The sequence below is a fragment of the Maniola hyperantus genome, chromosome 21 (assembly GCF_902806685.2).
Source record: "Maniola hyperantus chromosome 21, iAphHyp1.2, whole genome shotgun sequence".
In the NCBI taxonomy this organism is placed as follows: domain Eukaryota; kingdom Metazoa; phylum Arthropoda; class Insecta; order Lepidoptera; family Nymphalidae; genus Maniola; species Maniola hyperantus.
The window spans coordinates 6667987-6691235 of NC_048556.1; the positions used below are offsets into that span (position 1 = coordinate 6667987).

General features: G+C 40.1%; 1 protein-coding gene across 2 annotated transcripts in view; it reads left to right on the forward strand.

The window, feature by feature from the left end:
- mor (SWI/SNF- related protein mor) overlaps window positions 1-23197 on the forward strand; it is a 29319-nt gene extending 6122 nt beyond the window's left edge. Inside the window, exons 3-20 of one of the 2 annotated variants that reach the window (XM_034979971.2) lie at window positions 2318-2431; window positions 4332-4500; window positions 6590-6744; window positions 6996-7139; window positions 7816-7934; window positions 8591-8697; window positions 9967-10124; window positions 10399-10580; window positions 11461-11602; window positions 13062-13182; window positions 13651-13799; window positions 14849-15038; window positions 15491-15645; window positions 16884-17037; window positions 17733-17876; window positions 18196-18405; window positions 18848-18950; window positions 20593-23197. In XM_034979971.2, the coding sequence (XP_034835862.1) occupies window positions 2318-2431; window positions 4332-4500; window positions 6590-6744; window positions 6996-7139; window positions 7816-7934; window positions 8591-8697; window positions 9967-10124; window positions 10399-10580; window positions 11461-11602; window positions 13062-13182; window positions 13651-13799; window positions 14849-15038; window positions 15491-15645; window positions 16884-17037; window positions 17733-17876; window positions 18196-18405; window positions 18848-18950; window positions 20593-20737 (2661 nt within the window). In that variant the 3' untranslated portion in view covers window positions 20738-23197. The remainder of the gene's footprint in view (window positions 1-2317; window positions 2432-4331; window positions 4501-6589; window positions 6745-6995; window positions 7140-7815; window positions 7935-8590; window positions 8698-9966; window positions 10125-10398; window positions 10581-11460; window positions 11603-13061; window positions 13183-13650; window positions 13800-14848; window positions 15039-15490; window positions 15646-16883; window positions 17038-17732; window positions 17877-18195; window positions 18406-18847; window positions 18951-20592) is intronic. The other variant, XM_034979972.2, reaches the window with a different exon arrangement.
- The last annotated feature ends 52 nt before the right edge of the window (window positions 23198-23249 follow it).

Here is a 23249-nt window from a genome sequence, read left to right on the forward strand (position 1 = left end):
GAGTATTTGTTCGCTAACATATTGTTCGCCGGCGATATGAGAATAAATTTAACGAGTTTTATTAACTTACTCGCTGATGCCCACAATTTCGCCCGCGTGGTTTAGTTTTTTAAAAATCCGTGGGAACTTTGATTTTCCGGGATACAAAACAGCCTGTCACTCTCCAGGTTTTTAACTATATTATCCACGCAAAATATCACGTCGATCCGTTGCTTCGTAGTGGCGTGATTGAAGGAAACACAAACAAAACACTTTCCCATTTATATTATGGGTAGTGATAGCAACGGTGGAAAATGTGAAAGGATTTTCAAAATCGGACCATTAGTTCGGGAGATTACCTCTTACATCCACAAACTTGACCTTTTTATAATATTAGTGTACACACTGTGACAAAAGATAAGACAAGTAATGTTTTTTTATTCCAGAACAATTTTTGATGCAATAATGGAATCTAAATCATTTCATTGTTAAACGATTGGCTTTAGTACCTACAGTAGTTTTATATCCTCGGACGTGACCTTCCGACTGCGGAAGAAGAGACTTTTTTCAGTTCCGAAGTTTTATACAAATAAATAATTAATTGGTTTAGAAAATACTAAGGCGCTAGAGTAATTCGCGTTATTTATGATAGATAATCCATATCTACGTAGATTTTAACGGGACGATTCTCATTGCTCAGACTTGTTGTAGACGACTTCTTATGTATACCTAGGTCCTAGACCATCGATTTACCAATAAATCAATGACCTAGACCGATCGGATAAGAGAAAATACGCTCGGAAAAAGCTAATAAAAACTTTTCTCTGATTGGATCTGACGCTCTCTGTCACCGTCATTATCTGAACTCATCGCCGGCCCACTACTGAACACGGGTCTAAGAATAAGAAGGATTAAGGTCACCGTCCACCATGCTTGCCTAGTGCAGGTGAAATAGTTCTCACACCTCTCGAATTTCGAATTCAGTCGAAATTTTCTTTTGATGTGACGTGTGTGTGTGTGTGTTTGTGTGTCTGTGTGTGTGTGTGTGTTTAGTTTCGGTGAGTGTGAATTCTGATCTGACTTAGTACCTAGGTACCACACCGTCGCACGCAGTCTCATAGAGACTTAATTTTATTTTAGTTTTATTAATCCCATATTTAGAAATGTAAGTATACCTAAAACTAAATATTATTTCATATTATCTTTCCGACTCTGCGATCTTCCAATGCTATTTGTATAGGCATGAACATTACTTACTAATATGGTGTGCATTATTTTATACACAAACATAATGATGTCCATGTAGAGTCCTCCTAATGTTTCGATGCTTTAATATCCTTGAACTTAGCCTTAACGGTGAATGGCGAATATAAAGCGCAATACACATTGAGCCCGCCGGGCCGCCGACAAAGCCCGGCGGCCTGTATGAAAAGAATCATGTCGGCAACATGCGCCCGCGTGTGTTACCCGTCGACATGTTGGCGGCTTGGGTACGCCTGCGTTTAGTTGCCCGGCATCGACACGCGGCAATTACTGACTGCCAAATAAATTTCTCATCTCAAGCCGGCGATATGCCGCCGACCAAATTTTCCGACTTGTAATAAGTGAAGCCGCCAACTAGACCGCCGACAAAAAGTTGCCGACATATTATGTCGGCGGCCCGGCGGGCTCAATGTGTATTGAGCTTAATAGACACAATAAAAACAATAATATTTGTACCCTTATTTCGCAGACATGACTGATGACAATACAATCCCAAAACAATTTATCGACATGGCACGTTGTGCCACCTTATTCAGACTTATTGTTCTCAAAAACATTTTTTTTCTGAACTTATTGATATGATTTTGTAGGGTTTTACTAGCCATCACTGTTTTCAGGGTTTGTACCCAAAGGGTGCCAACGGGGACCCTATTACTAAGCCTCCGCTGTCCGTCCGTCCGTCCGTTTTTCTGTCAGCGGGCTATATCTCGTGAACCGAAATAGGTAGAGAGTTCAAATTTTCACAGAACGTCTATTTCTATTGCCGCTATAACAACAAATAAAAAAATCGATGAAAATAATCTATGAAAATAAAAAAAAATAAACTCGCTCTTGACCAATTTTAATTCCTGGTTGGAACTGTTAGCTTTTTTAATATTATATTTGGACCCTTTTACATTATCTGTATCCGCCTTATCGCCTAGGCGCCTGCTAAGAAAGGATTTTTGAAAATTCAACCCCTAAGGGGGAGAAATAGGGGTTCGTCCACGCGGACGACGTCGCGAGCATGAGCTAGTTGAAGTATATACCAGTGTACTAGTTTATGTTTATATTGTCAAAATTTAATTGGTTCCAGATGAAAGTGTTCATGGACATGAAGCCGGGCGGCTCCCTGTGCACGGTGCTCGCCACCATGTTCCGCTTCAAGTCGGAGCAGCGGTGGCGCAAGTTCGACTTCCAGGTCGGTAAGGTATGCACCCGCACGCTGCCTCGCTCACCGCCCCGCCCCCGCGCCTCGCCCAGCCTCGCGCCTCCACCCGGCCGCGAGGCATAACAATGCATCCGGTGACGCGCGTCTTGCGATCCAATACGAGTGTGTCCCTTCGGCGGTGTTCCCTTTACATTACAACATGGGGTTACTCAAGAGGCGGACCAACAAATTCCTATAAGGCCGGCAACGCATCGGCGGTTCCTCTGGTGCTGCAAATGTTCATGGGCGGCGGCAATCACTTAACAACCCGCCTGCTCGTTTGCGCGCTATCTCTATTTTAAAAAAAAAGTGTGAACTTTGCTAACCCACCACTTCTATAGATTGGTAGCGGTTGCTAATTTTGAACATTAAAGGCCATACCGATGCTCATAAATGTCGTATCATCCAAAGGTAAACTGGTTGCTGATTTGCTCTATAAAATTAATCGTGTTAAAATGATTAAATTACGCAAGTATTGATCGCAGAACGCGTGCCATTGCTAGTCCAATCGCACGATACTATGGGTATGATATGACACTACATTAACAAATACCAATTTATGTTCCAAATTATACACCCTAAATTCATAGACAACTTTTTAATTATATAAAAAATGTTCAGATTTATAAAGCTCACATTAAATTCTATAGATACAATGTACGAACAACATTTTTAGCACTCACCAAGGCACTTAAATAAGAATAAAGTTTACTTTTTTAAATTGGTTTTAAATAATTTAGGTCACTTTTGGAGTGTCTCCACTAAAGTAATATAGTAGACACTATTACTCTAGTTTTAAATTGAACATTGAGAAATTCAGTAAATGTAATATGAAACAAAATTCTAATTTTATTTAAGTATTTGTCGAAAATGTTAAAATAGCACTAGCCTTATATAATTTACTCTAGAAATCATGTCAGTGTAATGATGTCAAGAATACTGACTCTGGCTGACTGATTGTCTTAGTGAATTGTAGAATAATGTAGTACTAGAAATTCGCTAATGCGTTCTATAATTTTCTATATCAATCTGGACCTTCCGGTGCTATAATTAATAGATACTAATATTGCATCTAGGTCATAAAAACATAGTTCAATGATTTTAGGCTTATTTTGTGGTTTAACCACATTATAATGTAAATAATGGGTAAGTATCACGATTAATACGAATTGAATTATCGTATTAATCGTGGTACGTACCCTCTATTTACATTATAACCGTGCCAGTTTTATAGTTTAAAGTTGATACTCCAGAGTTGGCCTGATTATATTTTTCTTATCTCTAAATAGATTTCTTCTTCCACACACACTTGTACATAATGTGCATTGAACATTAAATCCATTTCACATTCTCATTTCATGCAATGGTTCATAGTTTTTCTTATGGTATAATGGTTTTTATTTGTGATGTCAAACATTAAAAGTTGTGTTAATATAAAAATTGTGATACTTGTGTGTGTTAACTGATAACATTTCGTTTTGTTTTGTCACTAATTTTGTTAATTGGGATTGTGATTCACATTTTATTGCATGCGAATTTTTGATTCTTACTTGTTTACAAATTTTACAGTTCCTTCCTACAGTATTACCTAGATATTTTATAGATTAAAAGTTTACTTACTTGTTAAATAATTGTTTGCTAATGATAAAGTCAGTAGTCTTTGTAATAAACAAATTCTACGTTTTTTGTTGTTGTACCTATCTATTTATATCTATATAAATAAAACGATTTATTTTCCATATATGATTTGCAATCAGATAAAATATATTCCTACTCGTATGTTCCTATGTAACCTAACTAGGTTTAGTTACCTTACATTTTTGACGATAATTTAATTCTAACTATCGTTTTACTAACACTGTAATCTCTCTTTCCCGCCCCCCCATCCCCCCATTTGCAGAATCCGTCGCGCAAAGACCTGAACGTGCAAATGATGATGGACATCGAGACGTCGCTAATAACCGCAGAGATTATACGCTCGCCGTGCATCTTCATACGCCCAGACGTGGACAAAGCCACGGCGAACAAAGTCAAGGACATCGTTGTTAACCATCAGGGAGAAATATGCGGTAAGCAATCTTAGGTTGCATACCAACACATTGCACACAACCCATTTTATGTACCTCTGAATACAAAAATATCCAAAAATAACGCTAATCTGCGAGCTGATTCGCTATCTCAGTGTAAGCTAAGCTAAGCTGTAAAGCGTAGCTGAGACGCAGGTGGCGTAGCACAGCACAGTACAGATTAGGGCAGGGCAGTCGAAGTCGTGAGTTGACGAGCAACATGAGTTCAAAGTAAAGATGGGCGTTATTGGCTATTTCTGGCCACGGTTATTAAACCGCTATTTAGTTACAATAGCGCTATTGATAACAGTTGCCTAGTATCGGTATCAAAGCTGTGTTTCAACTAATTTAATATGCTCACCGTTTTTGTTTGTAGTAAGTAGTAACTTAGTTAGCTGCCGTATCGAATCCGTCTGTAGGTATGGCTAAAGTTTCAAGTCGTGTAAGTGCATTAGAATAATATTGACGATTTCCCTTCATGCTTTTCTAGGCTTAGGACTAGCACAATTTTCAAAAACGTTTAATCAAAGTTTTGTACAACACTAATTATATCACTTAAGTACCTAAAACTATTAAAACTTTATTTTTTATCTTAACACCTTTTTACAATTTTATACACCTACTAAGTTATTTACAAATTATAGTCAATCGTCAATATCACCCACACTACAGGCAAAAGCTACCTAAATAAAACAAAGCAATATCTCAAGACAAAACTTTAGTATTTACTGAATACAAACACCGCTCAAACTATCTAATTAGGTATTAAAACTTTCATCAAAAGTCAAAACAAACAAACGCGCCGTAACACCACCAGCCCCCCAATTGCGTAAGAATAACCATTTCATGGCTATCGCAATCGTCAAGAAATTCTGCCATTTGATTGGTTGATTCGCTGTTTACATTTTTTCACAGCCAATCAAAGGGCAGAATTCTTGACGATTGCGATAGCCATGAAATGGTTATTCTTACACAATTGGGGGGCTGATCTGCGCGCGCATATTTCACTAAAATAAAACCAATTTTACTTTCATGAAAATCGTGAAGTAATCACAACCTTAAGTTCATATCAGCAAAGTTTAATTATCATGATCATTGAGGTCAAACTATATTGGACGCTTGCACGGATAGTTTGCCACAGTCAAGTTAACCAACAACATTTCACAAAGATTGATAATCGAAAAACGACCTTATTTTTATTAGTCTAAGGCTTAACTGTAATAAGCTTGATAGATCAAACATTAATGGACAAGTACTTGAACAGTTAACCAAACAAATTAGCGCCTTAGTGTAATGGACATAAGGTCGTTTTTGGTTTATCAATTTTCGTGAAATGTTCTTAGTTAAGTTACTAAGCCGGTAGCCATTAGCCAATAGCCATTAGCCAATAACCGCTCCTTCTCAGCTTTCAGTGAAAGAAAGAAAGAGAAGGCATAATTATTGCGTTTCTAGTTACCAAAAAACCAAACAATGCATTGTCAGTTGCCAGTTGGCAGCGTTGCGTTGTCAGGTGGTTCGTCATAGATGATATCTGTTAACCGTTGCTAGCTACGACAATAACGCTATGGTACGCTAAAGGCATGGCAGCGGTTTTCAGTTAAGTTAAGCTATAGCGGACACATGTCTAGTTCAAAGTCACTGAATCTCTGAGCCCACCCACTGAGCTCATTTGACATTGGTTAGTTCTACATTGCTGCTTGACTAAGTGAATGAATTCAATGAATCTAAATCTATAAAAGGAAAAGGTGACTGACTGACTGACTGATTGATCTATCAACGCACAGCTCAAATTACTGGACGGATCGGGCTGAAATTGGGCATGCAGATAGCTATTATAACGTAGGTATCCGCTAAGAAAGGATTTTTGAAAATTCAACCCCTAAGGGGGTGAAATAGGAGTTTGAAGTTTGTGTAGCTCACGCGGATGAATTGGCGAGCATAAGCTAGTTAAAAATAAATATCAAATCAGCTCGGTGGCTATCATTCAGTGATCGTTGAGTTAGCGAATCACTCCCCTGAAACTGCTTTGAGTTCTGCGTCGCATCGGAATTTTGAGCCTGAGCCTATAGAGTTGAACAGAAAAGTTTTTCAGATGACGAAGAGGACGCAACGCACATCGTGTACCCGTGCGTGGACCCGCTGGAGGAGGAGTACGCGCGGCCGGTGTTCAAGCGCGGCAACAGCGTGCTGGTGCACTGGTACTACTTCCCCGACAGCCACGATACTTGGGCGCAGGCTGATTTGCCGGTATGACGTCACTAATATTATACAATATTAGTTTTAGTATACGCAAAACCTGAGAGTAGTTTGTTCAAAGCAAATGACCAAATTTTGGTTAAGAAGACGGGCCGTGAAAAGATAACAGATAGCTAGACAGACTCTGGACCAAATTTTGTCAAAATTGGTTGGTTGATGGGCTGTGAAAATGTAGCAGACAGACATACCGACAAACACACTTTGGTATTTATAATATTCGTATGACATTTTTGTTTTCATAGGTGGATGTACCGGAGAACGTGAGCTGGGACTGCAACCGCGCTGAACCATGGCGGGTGTCGGCCACGTGGGCGCTCGACCTGCCGCAGTACAACGAGTGGATGAACGAGGAGGATTATGAGCTCGATGCTAACGGCAAGAAGAAGGTAAATAGACACACGAGAACATTGCATTTATTTCGATATCTGCAAAAAGATGTCGCTACTAGATGGCATAAACAGTCGCTTCGGTACTGAGTAAACATATATATCAAAAATTTCGTCACTGGCAATAAGCGGGCTGTAGCTTAGTGGTCAGAGCGTCGGGCGAGATCCCAGGAGACGCGGGTTCGATTCCTGCCGGTTCGCAATTTTTGATATGTATTTAAAATTATTTAGAAATATAGAAATATTGCATTTATTTATTTACTTACTTATGCCCACGATTTCGTCCGCGTGGACTGCACAAATTTCAAATCCCTATTTTACCCCCTTAGGGATTGAATTTTCAAAAATCCTTTATTATCCAAGATTATATATCTACATGCCTTTCAGCTCGATCCGTCCAGTAGTTTAAGCTGTGCCTAGATAGACCAGTCAGTCAGTCAGTCAGCTTTTTCTTTTTTAGATTTATTTATAGACTTGAAACTGAATATTTGATATAAATTTTATTATTATTGAAAAGTCACAAAACAGGTTGTAACTATAAAATGTCTAAATATAAAAATAATAGATCAAGGGTCTAAGCAACAACAAAAGTGTTCTGTTATAAGTTCCCCAACTGTCATGAACTGTGCCCAAGATGTTCCTTCACTTGGAATCATCATTTATTTTGACCCGTCAGGTACATAAACTGCGCCTATCGGTTGAGGATCTCATCCCGGAGCCGTCGGGCAAAGGCAAGAAGAGCAAGAGGAAGCGCTCGCCCTCGCCGCCGCCGCAGAAACACGGCAAAAGGAAGAGGTATCACTCTTCTCAATCAAACCATTTGACACTATAAAAATACATGAAAATCACATGACTGCCGTTCTGTTTCTAAAAAGCGGGTAGCTGCAAAAAGGTTTTTAAGCTACCGCCAAAAACGGTGGAGTTTTTAAAAACTGATGTTAATAACAAAATAAAAAAAGTTAGTTGGTAATTTAATTCATAATTGATGGAGTAAAGACACTGTTACAAGTAGGTACATTCACGGCGCGTTTCCACTCATGCGGAGCGGACTGGATTCGACCAATCACATTATTGGAAGATGGCGTGACAAAATTATCACGTCATCTAACAATGAACTGATTTGTCTATTGAACACGTCTCCGTAGCGCTCCGCCTTAGTGGAAACTACCCCTACACTCGTAATCACAGGACTCTATTAAAATTAATCAACAAATATGTAATTACTAGCTGATGCCCGTGGCTTCGTCCGCGCAATTAGGTTTTTAAAAATCCCGTGGGAACTCGTTGATTTTCCGGGATAAAAAGTAGACTATGTCACTTTCCTGGTCTTTATCTATACCCATGCAAAAATCACGTCAATCCGTTGCACCGTTGCGACGTGATTGAAGGACAAACCAACAAACAAACACACTTTCGCATTTATAATAAGGGTACTGATTACATATTTTTAGTCGCATGACAAAGCGTCGCGACAATGACGTGGAAGATGAGGAAGACAACGCGTCAAGAGATACCACAGACGTCGCTCCCACGCCAGAAGTCGAGCGCACACCTGAAGGTTAGTGACATTTATTGTTTTATCGACAATGTTATGCAAAATAGGTAATTGCTCCAGATTGCTCCACTTATTGCTCCAGATTGATCCATACGTGTTGCCGAGCGACAATTGCTTAAAAAATTGCCACATTAAGCGCACCATTAAGTAACCTTTTGTCTGAAATTAAAACATTTTATTCCATTCTAACTGATGCCCGCGACTTCGTCCGCATGGAATTAGGTTTTTAAAAATCCCGTGGGAACTCTTTGATTTTCCGGGACAAAAAGTAGCCTATGTCACTCTCCAGATATCTCCATTCCAAATTTCATCCAAATCCGTTCAGCCGTTTTTGGGTGATTGAGTAACAAACATCCAAACATCCACACTTTCACATTTATAATATTAGTAGGATAGGATCAACAACTATTTTCCACTATTTTCTAAGATTATCTCGACTTCTCACTAAGTTTGCACAGTTCGTCATGAGCGACCTATAGATGGCTCAGCGACTGAATGAGAATTTGAGTTTCGTCTACCACGCTTGCTAAGTATGGATAGGTAGATTTCGTACACCTTTGAGAACATTACGGAGAACTCTTAGACATGCATGTTTCCTCACGATGTTTTCCTTCACTATTAAAACAAGTGATATTTAATTACGCACATAACTCTGAAAAGTTTGAGGTGTGTCCCTGGGATCAAACCCTTGACCTCCTGATTAGAAGACCAACGTATTAACCACTAATCTAGCACTGCTTAAGGGCGGTTTCAGACTAGCGTTTTATACGCGCGTATGAGCTCGTTTTTGGAAGCGCATGTAGGCGCGTATAGGCGCGCCTTTTGGCACACGCTCAACTCATACGAGCGTTGACGCGCTTGTAAGCTCGTATAAGCGCGAGCCCCGAGAGACCACTACCCACCGGGCCACCGGCTCGAGCGAAATCGCCGAAATATGCCCGTATACGCGAGTCCGGTTTTTTGAAGCGCGTAATGTAGCGCGCGTGTAAGCGCGTATGCTGAAACCACCATATACGCGCAAAAAAATACGCTAGTCTGCAGAAACCGCCCTTCACAATACTTTGTACAGTTGGTTTAATTTGAAAAGAGCTAGTGCGTTCATTAATTGTGCTCTCTCTCTAAACCTGGTGTCCACTTGGTTGCGCAACAAAGCGAACACCATATCAGGTACCCTCCTTCGAACTGGATACATTTTATTGGTAGCGCGACCGGTAGCGCCACCTTTGGTATCCTAGTGTGATAGTCCCCTAAGGGATATACTGGTTTGTGCAGCGCCCGCGACTCCCGCGGCTACCACAAGCGCGGCCACGCCCGCAGCGGCAGCGCCCGAGCCCCCGCCCGCGCCCGTGCCCGAGGCGCCCACCACGCCCGCGCCCGCCATGGATGCGCACGACGACTCGCAGGGCAAGCACAGCGACTCCAACACACAGGTAAGTTGACATCTATGGATAACTAGCTGATGCCCGCGATTACAATAATATGCAGTGTAGTGATGGCTGACAATGAAAACTATCTCTATAGTCTATACCCTCAAAATTGGTTAAACAAATGGACCGTGAAAAATTAACAGAAAACCAGACAAACACTCTTCGTATTTATAATATTAGTATGGATTTGATGCGGTATTTAAATACAGTATTTTAAAACTCTGAAATTGAAGTTTATTTTAACTTAATTTTGAGTTTTTTCATACTTGTTGTTTAGGAGATGCTAATCAAGGAAGAGCTAGAAGACAACGTCACGGATCAGACTCACCACATCGTGGTACCGTCCTACTCGGCATGGTTCGACTACAACTCTATACATACCATAGAGAAGCGCGCTCTGCCTGAATTCTTCAACAACAAAAACAAATCCAAGACGCCAGAGATCTATCTGGCTTACAGGTTAGTAATTAGTATATACACGTGTAGAGACAAAAAGGTGTTACAATCCCAAATATTTCATGTACAGTGCGACAAGGCTCTTATGGCGCGTGGCAAAAATCGAAACTAACGTTGCCGTCAAATGTCCCCTTTGTTCTTGTTTGAATAGTCTAAGCCTTTGTTCTCAAACAGCGCCCCCCGTCAATGTTATTCAAGTGCCAAAAGAGCCTTGTCGCACTGTAATCATCTAGCCAGTCTCATTTACTAATTAACTATTTTTAAGATTCCGTACTCGAAGTGTGCCAGGGGACCTTATTACTAAGTCTCCGCTGTCCGTTCGTCTATCAGCGGGTTGTATCTCATGAACCGTAATATGTAGAGTTTAAATTTTCATAGTGTGTATTTCTATTTCATAGTGTATAACTAACAATAATAAAAAACCCAAAATAGCGAATTTCAAAATGGTCGCCATACAAATAAAAAATAAATATGTAAATACCTAGTGTTATTATAATAAATCTTATAAATGGTATGGAACACTTTGTGTGCGAATCTGACTTGCGCTTGACCTATTTATTTGCTGAAGCTAGTAATTTGAAATGGGTAACCTGATAAGTTACTTGCGTTCGTTAGGCCCACTAACCGTATTCTCAGGCCTCTTAAATTTTAAGGATCTCTTAACTTTAAACGTATTGAAATACTGTTTAAAGGTACTATAGTTTACACATTTATTACCAAAGCTTTGGAATAAATTATAGTCAGCAAAATATAGTACTATCAACATTTTTGCTAGTCCTTGAAATGTCAGATTTGCCAAACACTTATTATGTTGTATTTTGCGATATATGTAAAATAATTTTGTTTTCTTTTCAAAATGTTAAATGATTTTGTTAAATTCCAGAAACTTCATGATCGACACTTACCGATTGAATCCCACGGAATATTTGACAAGTACGGCATGCCGAAGGAACTTAGCGGGCGACGTGTGCGCCATTATGCGAGTCCACGGCTTCCTCGAGCAGTGGGGACTAGTCAACTACCAGGTAACTTATTACAAACTAGATATCTCATGCCACTTTGTTTCGTTTTTGAGATAAAAAATAACCTATGCCCATCCCCAGGATGCAAGCTATATTTATGTGTCAAAATTCGTTGTCAGTTGAGCCGTGAAAAGTAAACAGACAGACACACTTGCACATTTAGTGTTGAAAATAAAAATCTATATAAATAAAAATGGATCGCTAAATGTATGTACCCGCGTAACTTCCGAACAACTGCACCAAAAGACTGTTGCAGCGGGACGCGGACGAATTCGCGGGCAACAGCTAATAAAATAGAAATTTTAAAAAAGAAAGGTTAGATCCCAGGATGTTTGTGATTAGTTGGTGAATCAAAATGGTTAACGCCCACTGAGATTTTTGGCTCTATCATTTGTATGGGATTACGTAACAGAGAGAGCGCTATACTATCGTCATTTCGCAGATAGAGTATAAGTTAAGAAATAAAAAAAAATCTTTGTAGAATAGAATAGAATTTATTTCATTCAAGTAGACTTATTACAAGTGCTTTTGCATCGTTAACTAGTTTAATTTACCACTGGTTCGGAATGCCATTCCTACCGAGAAGAACCAGCAAGAAACTCGGCGGTTGCTCTTGTGCCTCTCGTACTCTTACAGGTCGTAGGTAAGTGCGAGCAAAACAGACAGATAACTCGACGACTCAGTTTAAAATGCGTCGATTATAGTGTAAAATTAAGTTTAAAGTTGTAATATTGCGTCGCTACTAGCTGCCCTCAGTGAATATCGCTTTAGGCAGATTCCTTCGACGCGACAGTGAACCTGAAATTTTTAAATCAAATGCGGGGTTAATCACTTACACTGCATTAGTGAATTTCAGGACATACCACCTTAGTTTTTTAATAATTAAAGAAGATGCAGTCTATGGTACGTGTATGGTATGGTAACCTGGAGAGGGTATGGTAGTTAAGCCCATACCCCTGGTCGGTTTCTATGCGGCATCGTATGTGAACCCTAAATCGTTTGGCGGCACGACTTTATCGGTAGGGTGGTAACTAGCCACGGCAGTAGCCTCCCACCAGACCAGACAAGATACCATTTAGAAAATACTAAATGAAGCCCGCGACTGCTTCCGCGTGGATTTAGGTTTTTAAAAATCCCGTGGTAAATCTTTAATTTTTCGGGATAAAAAGTAGTAAAGGAGTAAAAAGCCTATGTTCTTCCTCTATGTAAGCTAACTCTGTACCAAATTTCGTCAAATTAGGTTAAATTTTTCGACCGTGAAAAGCTAGCAGACAGACAGACAGACACACTTTCGCATTTATAATATTATAGTATGGATAAATTCCGGCAATAAAAATTATTCTGAGACGTTTGGGATCCCAATGTCGAAAGTAGAAAAAGCTAGTGTTAATAATAAATTCCTATTCTAGTTAAATAAATACGTCAAGCTACGAATGAACTGACTTTATCCAACTGTTGGTAGGTGGAGACCGAATCTCGTCCAACGGCGATGGGTCCGCCGCCAACGTCACACTTCCACGTCCTGTCCGACACACCGTCGGGTCTGCAGCCCCTGCAGGCTAGACCTACGCAACCGAGACCAGGTATAGCTGTAGTATTATTTTCACCCACGATACAGACCTAAGGCTCGGACTCCACCAGAACGGAGAGAAAATAATTACTACTACCTTTAAAATTACTAAAAATATTTTTCAAGATTTAAACAATTTTTTTCTTAAAGCGAATTATCAAAAAAGGATATTTATTCAAAAAACTAGCTTATGGTCGCGACTTCGTCTGCGCAGACTACTCAAATTTCAAACCCCTACTTCACCCCCTTAGGGGTTGAATTTTCAAAAATCCTTTCTTAGCGGATGCCTACGTCATAATAGCTATCTGCATGCCAAATTTCAGCCCGATCCTGCCAGAAGTTGGAGCTGTGCGTTGATAAATGAGTCAATCAGTCACCTTTTCCTTTTATGTATTTAGAAGACTAAAATTATGTTAAAACTTTGTCGAAAGTAAATGAACGTGTCGACCAATCCTCTAACGAGTGTATATTTCGTCCATAGCCGAGAACGCAGCAGTACCGAAGGTGGAAGCCGGTCTCCCCAATGGAACCGAAGCTGGAGCGGCGCCTGTCAAGACAGAACCGCCTCCGGTCAAGCCCGAGCCCGCGCCGCTCGAACTTGGGACTGCACCCGGACTTAAACTGGATCAGGTGATATACATAAAGAAAGAAAAAAACGTTTTTTAAAAAAGGATATTAGCCATGTTAAATGACTAATATTCCCCTTTCCTCTCCAAGTAAGCGTCAAGCTTGTGCTAGGAGTAGGTACGACAATAGTGCGGGCGGGATTTGAAGCGCCGACCTTTTCGGTTTTCAGTCCACTCCTTTACCCGTTGAGCTATTGAGGCTTCAATACCAGTTAAACCTACGAGTTCGGTTATCCCGGTGCCTCTAACACTTGAGCAGTATAGTCAAAAGACGTCAAGGAGAAGGAGCGTCAATTATACCAATACATTTCGCGTGGGAACTTTTTGATTTTCCGGACTAAAAGGATAGCCTATATCCTTCGAGGTGCAAGATATGTCTGTAGATTAAATCGGTTAAACGAATGGGCCGTTAAAGCTAGCAGACAGAGACACTATCAAAGCTGTTTGGCAACTCATTCCCAAGCTTTCTTATCATGTAAATAAGCCTTTACATTGTAATAGGATTTTTCAATAAGTTTACGTTTTATGAAAACTTTGAACTTGTTGAGAGACATCTCCAATATGTCTTCTGGGTGCTTGTTATAAAAACGTACACAATTAATTTAACGTATATGGATAACACATATGGAGTACTGCTCTTACCTTTGGGCCAGACCACCCCAGTACCAACTCCTTCCATTCGATCGGATCCAAAGGCGGGCTGTTCGACTTGTGGACGATCCCAAACTAATCGGCTCGTTGGAAAGCCTGGAGCACCGCAGAGACGTAAGCTCTCTTTGCGTGTTCTATCGCCTCTATAATGGAGAGTGTTCCGAAGAGTTGTTTGATCTCATTCCACCCTCCATTTTCTACAACCGCACTGCACGCCACCGCGATCAATTCCACCCTCACCACCTGGGTTTCTGGAGCACTTCAACCACCCGTTGTGCCAGATCCTTTTTTCCACGCACATGCAAACTGTGGAATCAACTCCCTACGTAAATATCACGATATGGGATAAATAGCTGCGGATCACAATAAAGCCTTCGCCTTATGGTATTTTCTATTCTCTAGTACCGAGGTGGTGCTCGCGGTCGCGAATGGACAGAGCAAGAGACCCTACTACTACTGGAAGCTTTGGAGCTACATCGCGATGACTGGAACAGAGTGGCGGCGCACGTGGGCTCCAGGACCCACGACGAGTGTATCCTGCACTTCCTACGACTTCCCATTGAGGATCCCTACTTGAATGACACTTCTGCCAGTGAGTGATAATTTAATGTTCTCCAATATCTCTGATATGAAGAATAGGTCTTGTATGAGTGTATTTCGTACTATTTTAAAACCATTTGTAATTGCCGAGTTTTGATTCATTTTCGGTATACCTATCGAATTGGCCACTCCGAATATGTAGGAGTTCATTAGGCTATTTAAAAGCACCTTGTTAAAATGTTTATTTTAATATTCTATACCTTAGCCGCGGAAAGGAGTTAGTATAGCGCTCTCTCTGTTACGTAATCCCAAATAATAGAGGCAAAAATCTCAGTGGTCCTTAATTATTTTGAGTCACCAACCAATCACAAACACGTTTTCAAAAACATTCGAAGTTCAATTAGAAAACATAGTTACGTTTTCCGCGGAGAGGGTATAGAAGAATAATAAGAGTAATATTAAAATAAAGTTTCTTTTGAATTCTAAAAATAAATGTTTTCTCAGGTGGAGTATTAGGTCCACTGGCATACCAGCCAATACCGTTCAGCAAAGTGGGCAACCCGGTGATGAGTACCGTCGCGTTCCTGGCGTCAGTTGTGGACCCGCGCATCGCTTCTAAAGCCACCAGGGCTGCGATGGACGAGTTTGCAGCTATCAAGGTGAATTCACATTTTTTGTAGCTATCGATCGAATGGCAACTTCGTAACGGAAAGCAAAGCGTTGAAAGACCATGCACTAGGTGGACAGACGACATGAATAAATGATTCGCAGGGAGCTGCTGAATTTAGGGGCCCAAGAACCGTGGCCTGTGGAGTCCCTACAAAAGCAGCCCCATTTCTAGCAGTGGACGTCTATTGTTTAACACGTTGGTGGACAGTACAAGTTAAGAATTTCTTCCTAAATGACACTTCTTATTCTCATACATTGCCTATGGGCGTAGTGGCAATGCGGTTGTATGTACAATGTTGTTGAGTGACAGAACGCATATAGGCGTCGCCTGAAGGATAGTAGTCCTTGTCGGACCCGTATTCCCCATCATCAGCATATGGATCTTCACTAGATTCCGGAGTTTCAACTTCATTGAACAATTCTAACAACCGTTTTTGTTCCCTTTCGTACGGATCTCCAGGCGCCATCTGTAGATAAATTCATTATTGTTTCAATACCAAAAAACTGCATTCAAAACAAGCAACTACTAATATTAGAAGCACAATTACCTTATACGTAAGTTACATGAATTGAATTTGAATGTTTCGATAAATAAAAACACAAAAATACGTTGATAACTTACCACTCGAACCGTTATTTGCGCGCGAAAGTATGAGGTGACACTAATCCTCCCGCCGACGCGCACTACGTGACTAAATGTATGAAAACACGACGCCCACGAGCGTACTGTGCGGGGAGAGGGGTACCGGAATTCTGTCAATGTGTGTGTAACTTGACATGTTGTAGAACTATGTACGATGACAGTAGGAAAGCCGCATTACTTTTGCGGTGACACTACAACATGTTCTTCCTTGTAAAAGTATTGAAGATCAAGCGCCCTCAGACGTACTGCCGTGACACGAGTAATAACTATGACGTCTACAGGCGTTCTGTCGTATCATTATTTACTATCTGAACGTCCGTGGACGTTACTGTCCATCAATGTGTTAATGGTGATGATGATGCTTTATTTTGAATCGAGTTTGCGCTGAATCATTACGATTTATGGTGTGCGATGATCCTTAGAATGGCCCTTTCTTTCATTGAACTGTTTGAAATTCACATAAATTATTCAACCAAGACAATATGTTGATCAAGATCACACGTCTGCTCAGAATAGTCGCTTTTTCATGTAAAAAATTGGAAATGTCGCCAAGTAAGTTAACCCATAAAGGTTCTTTCCGTATAGGATGAAGTACCAGCAGCGATGATGGAAGCGCACGTGAAAGCAGCGAGTGCGCACGGGCCGGCCGCGGCGCTCGCCGCCACCGGCATCGCCGGCACCGCGCCGCCGCCGCAAGCCGCGCCCGTGCCCGGCGCGCCGCCCGTCGTGCCACAGCCCGGTACGTAAGCTCTGGATACTATTTGGCTGCAAACGGTGGTGGAGTCGACCTCAAATGAGGCGAAGATGATTATAAGCACAGCACTGTAGACATCATTTATGGAAGAAACAATTTGACACATCCTAACGCATACATGCACACACATGCACTTGAAGCACTAACAGCTTCACTACGACGCGCGACGCGCTTGCGGTCTATGCGCTTCATACAACTTAGCTGCTAACAGCGAACGACGGAGACGACGTGGGACGAGGCCAAAAGTGTAGCTCGTTATAATGCGCCACTGTAGACGCCCTCAGCGGAACATGGCTCTTCAACGTACGCACGCATCTAACGCACTTACCCACATCCGCTCATAAAGTACACTCAAAGCATTATTGAGTACAGTACGCGGCCGAAAGCAATGGACATCAGTCTTTAGAATGATATTTCGGCTTTGTAGAGCGTTGTCTCTGTCACTCATACCTATATGACGTTTTGTCGGTCTCAACGACAGGGACAACGCACTACAAATCTGCTATCTCCTTGTAAAGGTTGGTACATTACTTTCGGCCGCGTACTGTAGTTTGTGTAGAGCATAAAGTGGCAGCGATAAAGGCAACTCACATAAAAGTAGCTGGTGCTGGTCGTAGCACTCTCCTGAGTACTTGAATTTGAATTTCATGTTTATTTAAAGTACTCTTATTTATTTTTAGAAGTGAAAAAAGAAGACGTTGAAGTGAAACCGGAATCAATGGAGGTGGACGGCGAAGCAGGGGCTAAGGTCAAGGACGAGCCTACTGAAGGGGCGTCTACAGAAGATATCAAGGAATCTAAAGATGATGCGACGCCGCCACCAGGTTTGTTTTCTTTTGTTTTAATTTTGAAAATCCCTGGTGCTACGGCTACAAAATATGATTGTTTTTCTCTTTCCTTTAAAAAAAGTATTATTAATAGCGAACAGGCGAGTCATCTGATTTTTGCCCAAGAACATTTGCAGCACCAGAGGAACCGCCAATGCGTTGTCCGCTTTTGAGGAATTTCGCGTGATACTAAATGTTTTAAGCGGTTACAATTGACTATAACTTAAATAATGCATCAATTTTTCGTCATCTCAAACGATCTCACACGATCATCACTCATATTCTGTCTTTTTAACAAGTTTATTTTTGTACGCAGAAGCCCCAGCAGCAGTGGATGCCAAGCTGCAATCAGCAGCAGCAGCGTCGTTAGCAGCAGCGGCAGTGAAGGCCAAACATCTGGCAGGCGTTGAGGAGAGGAAGATCAAGTCACTCGTCGCGCTTCTAGTGGAGACGCAGATGAAGAAGTTAGAGATCAAGTTGAGGCATTTCGAAGAGTTGGAGGCTACGATGGAGAGGGAGAGAGAAGGTTAGTTTATTGTTATACGAGCTTATAGGTCCGCGGCGATTTCGTCCGCTTGGACTCAATTTTCAAACCCCTTAATAATCCATACTAATATTATAAATGCGAAAGTGTGTCTGTCTGTCCGTCTGTCTGTCTGCTAGCTTTTCACGGCTCAACCGTTCAATCGATTTTGACGAAATTTGATACAGAGGTAGCTTGCAACCCGGGGAAGGACATAGGCTACTTTTTATTCCGGAAAATTTAAGAGTTCCCACAGGAGTTTTAAAACCTAAATACACGCGTACGAAGTCGCGGGCATCAGCTAGTTTTAAATATGTGCATATCAAAAATTGCGGACCGGCAGCGTTGCAGACTAAACCATTCTTATTCAGAGAGGAGACTTGTGCTCAGTAGTGGGCCGGTGATGTGTTGATGATGATGATGATGGATTATTGACTTTAAACAGGTTTGGAGTATCAGCGGCAGCAACTAATACAAGAGAGGCAACAGTTCCACTTGGAACAACTAAAAGCTGCGGAGTTCCGCGCGAGAAACCACGCGATCCAGAGGTGAGTTCGTGAAGAACTAATTATTGTGTTTTTAGGGTTCCGTAGCTAATGGCAAAAAACGGAACCCTTATAGATTCGTCATGTCTGTCTGTCTGTCCGGATGTATGTCACAGCCACTTTTTTCCGAAACTATAAGAGCTATACTGTTGAAACTTGGTACGTAGATGTGTTCTGTGAACCGCATTAAAATTTTCACACAAAAATTGAAAAAAAAAACAAAAAATTTTGGGGTTCCCCAATACTTAGAACTGAAACTCAAATTTTTTTTTTTTCATCAAACCCATAGGTGTATCTATACCCATATTTGTATCTATGGATAGTGCGCGAGTCTGATTCGCACTTGTTTTTTAAAATTTGTATAAACACTAAATGTCAATTGTTAGTTATTACTATTTAAAAAAAATTACATAGGCTACTTTTTATCCCGGGAAAAGAAAGTTCCCACGGGATTTTATAAACCTGCATCCACGCGTACGAAATCGTGGGCATCAACTAGTATCGATATAGTTTTTTTTGTAATAGGTCAATTTGTGTTTATTGACTTTGATTTGAAAGCTGTGTGATTGTTACAGCTTTATCACTGTCCTTTAGTGAATCTAAGAATGTCCACAGTTTTAAATGAATTATTTCGCTTCTAAATAGCATATAATATACCATAACTTTTAGTTATTTACTTAAATTATTATATTTGTTTTAAAGCGTATAAAGAGTATAAGAGCTTAGTCGTTGTATCGTGAGATGGAGTAACATATCCAAAAAAAAAAAACCGGCCAAGTGCGAGTCAGGCTCGAACAATGAGGGTTCCGTACTACAGTCGTATTTTTTCGACATTTTGCACGATAAATCAAAAACTATGATGCATAAAAATAAATATAAATCTGTTTTAGAATGTACAGGTGAAGACCTTTCATATGATACCCCACTTGATATAGTCACTCACTTCGAAAGTTGAATATACTAATTATTAGTTCATGACCACAATTTAATATTTTTTGTGTGATCTAACCCTAAATTCACGGTTTTCAGATTTTTCCCCAAATGTCAGTTATAAGATCTACCTTCCTGCCAAATTTCATGATTCTAGGTCAACGGGAAGTACCCTGTAGGTTTCTTGACAGACAGAAGGACAGACACAGACAGACAAACAACAAAGTGATCCTATAAGGGGTTTTTCCTTTTGAGGTACGGAACCCTAAAAATCTTCAATTATTATTAAAAGACACTATTCTGCATGATCAAAAATTATTATGTAGGTGCAGAGTAGTCAAGGTCATTGTGAAGTACCTATTTACATATATCGGTTTTGATTTATCCGCGATTGTCAAAATATGCGGCATAAATGCTCTTTTTAACTCGCTTTCTTGTCGGTCAGTTTATTTATCTGTCTGTCCGGAACAATTTCTTTTTATTGTGTTGACTTAGAAGCTTAATTTTTTTAACAGTTCCAAGGGACCATAGACCTAAGTATTTGATATTAATTTCAAGTTGATACCACCACGTATTTTGGAGAAAAAGGATCTTGACAGACAGACAGGCACAGACAGACGGACAACGAAGCGAGGGCTTCTTGTTTTTTGAGGTACGGAACCCTAAAAAAAGATTGGACTCGCGCTTGACTAAAACGTTTTCTCTCCGCATATAGGTTACAAGCGGAGACGGGCGTGAGTGTCCCAGGGCCAACGGCGGCGGGTCCGGGGGCTGCGGTGGCGGCGGCGGGGGTGGGGCCCGCGGGGGACGCGCCGCCCGCCGAAGCTACTCCGCCGGTCGTGCCGCCCCACCATGCTTAGAATAATAATAAATAAGTTTCACTCATTTACGTTAACGTTTAAGTACAGTACGTGGCAGAAAGTAATGTACATCGACGTTTAAAGGGAGAAAGAAGATTTCTAGAGCGTTGTCCCTGTCATTGATACCGACAAAACGTCATATAGGTATGATGTACATTACTTTCTAACGCGTATTGTATTCTATTTTGTCAATACAAAATATTTAAAGGGGATTTAACTAATGAAAAATGCTGAACAATTTCATTCGCCACCTCTCAGTTTATTAATTAAGGTAATTTTTACGCATGTATGAATTATAATTAACACTATCGCAAATAGCTGCTTTCTATTTCGATATAACCCTATATATGTATAGTGCAATGTAAGAAAGGCATTTCATTAAGTTTATTAATCAGACAGTATTTAATTTTAATGAAAAAATAGTCAGATTGTTTTTAATTAATATGTTACAGTCAAAAGTTGAAACTGCGTCGATCCTAGGTTTGTCTAGACAATGATTAAATTAATATACAGATTTTCAAGTTTGACAACAAGACAGTAGTCAACGTTATGACGAAAATTGACATGTTTAAGGAATTTTCTTTCAACTTGTCGAATCTTAAATATGATACATCGTAAGCGATCTTTGATATTCTATCATGATGAGAAAAAATTTGATGATTAAATAACTATGAAATCTACCCACTCCTTCAAATTATGTAATTATTTTATTCATTTACCAAAATTCAATTTTTCCTGAGATTATGCGTGCTCGGTTTTTGAGTCGATAGTATTGTGAGATATGGTTATGAATGAAATTTTTCTACACTATATTATGCATAATCCATACTAATATTATAAATGCGAAAGTGTGTCTGTCTGTCTGCTAGCCTTTCACGGCCCATCCGGCGATTTTGACGTAATTCGGTATAAAGATAGCTTGGATCCCTGGGAAGGACATAGGCTACTTTTTATCCCGAAAAATCAAAGAGTTCCCATGGGATTTTCAAAAACCTAAATCCACGCGGACGAAGTCGCGGGCTTCATCTAGTGTACCATATATATGGCCAGTCTCTTTATGTGAGAGCTATGTGGTAATGATGCTAATTTGGTTGGACACAAATCTGCTTAATTTTCAGCACCTAAAACTAACTTTTTCCGAGAATATTGTGAAAAAGATAGCACTACTTTTAAACCTCTTGGTTTATTTATATTTAACTAGAGGATAACCCGCGACTTCGTCCGCGTGGATTTAGGCTATAAATAATTCCGTAGGAACTCTTTGATTTTCCGGCATAAAAAGTTGCCTATGCCAATTCCCGGGACGCAAGTTACCTTTATACTGAATTTCATACAAATCGGTGAAACAGATGGGCTCTTAAGAATCCCGTGGGAACTTTTTAATTTTCTGGGATAAAAAGTAGCATATGTCCGTCCTCGGGATGTAAGCTAGCTCTGTACCATATTTCATCAAAATCGGTTAAACTGTTGGACCGTGAAAAGCTAGCAGACAGACAGACTGACATACTTTCGCATTTATAATGTTAATATGGGTTGATGTCCGTCTATCTGTAATCGGTCGATATTACTTAGCAACATATTGATTTTTAACCGACTTCCAAAAAGGAGGTGGTTCTCAATTCGGCCCGTTTCTTTTTTTTATGTATGTACATCGATTTTTTCGAGGTTTCTGAACCGATTTGCAAATTTTTTTTTGACTAATAGCAACGTTGCTGAGTTACTTATCAAGGAATTACAGATAGGATTGATATTATTCATTTCGGTCTTTAATGTTTAGAATTGAGAAAATCTCTAAGTAATGTTTTCCTGTGCAACCATACGAACACCAATTCTTGACTTTGGTAAGTGTAATATCATTCATCATCATCATCATCATCATCAACCAATAGACGTCTACTGCTGGACATAGGTCTCTTGTAGGAACTTCCACACGCCACAGTCTTGCGACTCGTCTGATGTCGTCCATCCACCTAGTGTATTTCATTAGTCTTACTAAATACCCATGTATTTCCCATTAAACAACTGATTCACCTGACTTTGAAAATATCCTCCTATGACCTATCATAATTTCCTGCTAGTATACTACTTAGTGTTCCGAGAACCTGGATAATAATTTGAGAAATGAATCAAATCGTATAAAATTAAATTATCGTGTTAGAAAATAACGTTTCAATCGGTTTTTTGTGCCACTAATTAAGTATATTGAGTATTCCGTATTTTTTGTAAAAGAACACAGTATCATTTATTTTTTATTTATTTATGATTGATTGATCATGTTGATGATGTAAATTATAAGGATCTATCAAGTTTAATTTTAGGCAAATTAATCTTAAGTAGGTATCTTATCCTAAGGATCTTAATTAATATTTAGTATCTTATCTTAAGTAAAGTTATGTTAATAGGTACGTCATACATAATTCAAAAATAAAAGGCATGAAACCTGAAAATGAAACGGAAAAACCGTTTGTTATTCCGTTTTGTCATTTTGCTGCGGCATTCTTATGACTTATGG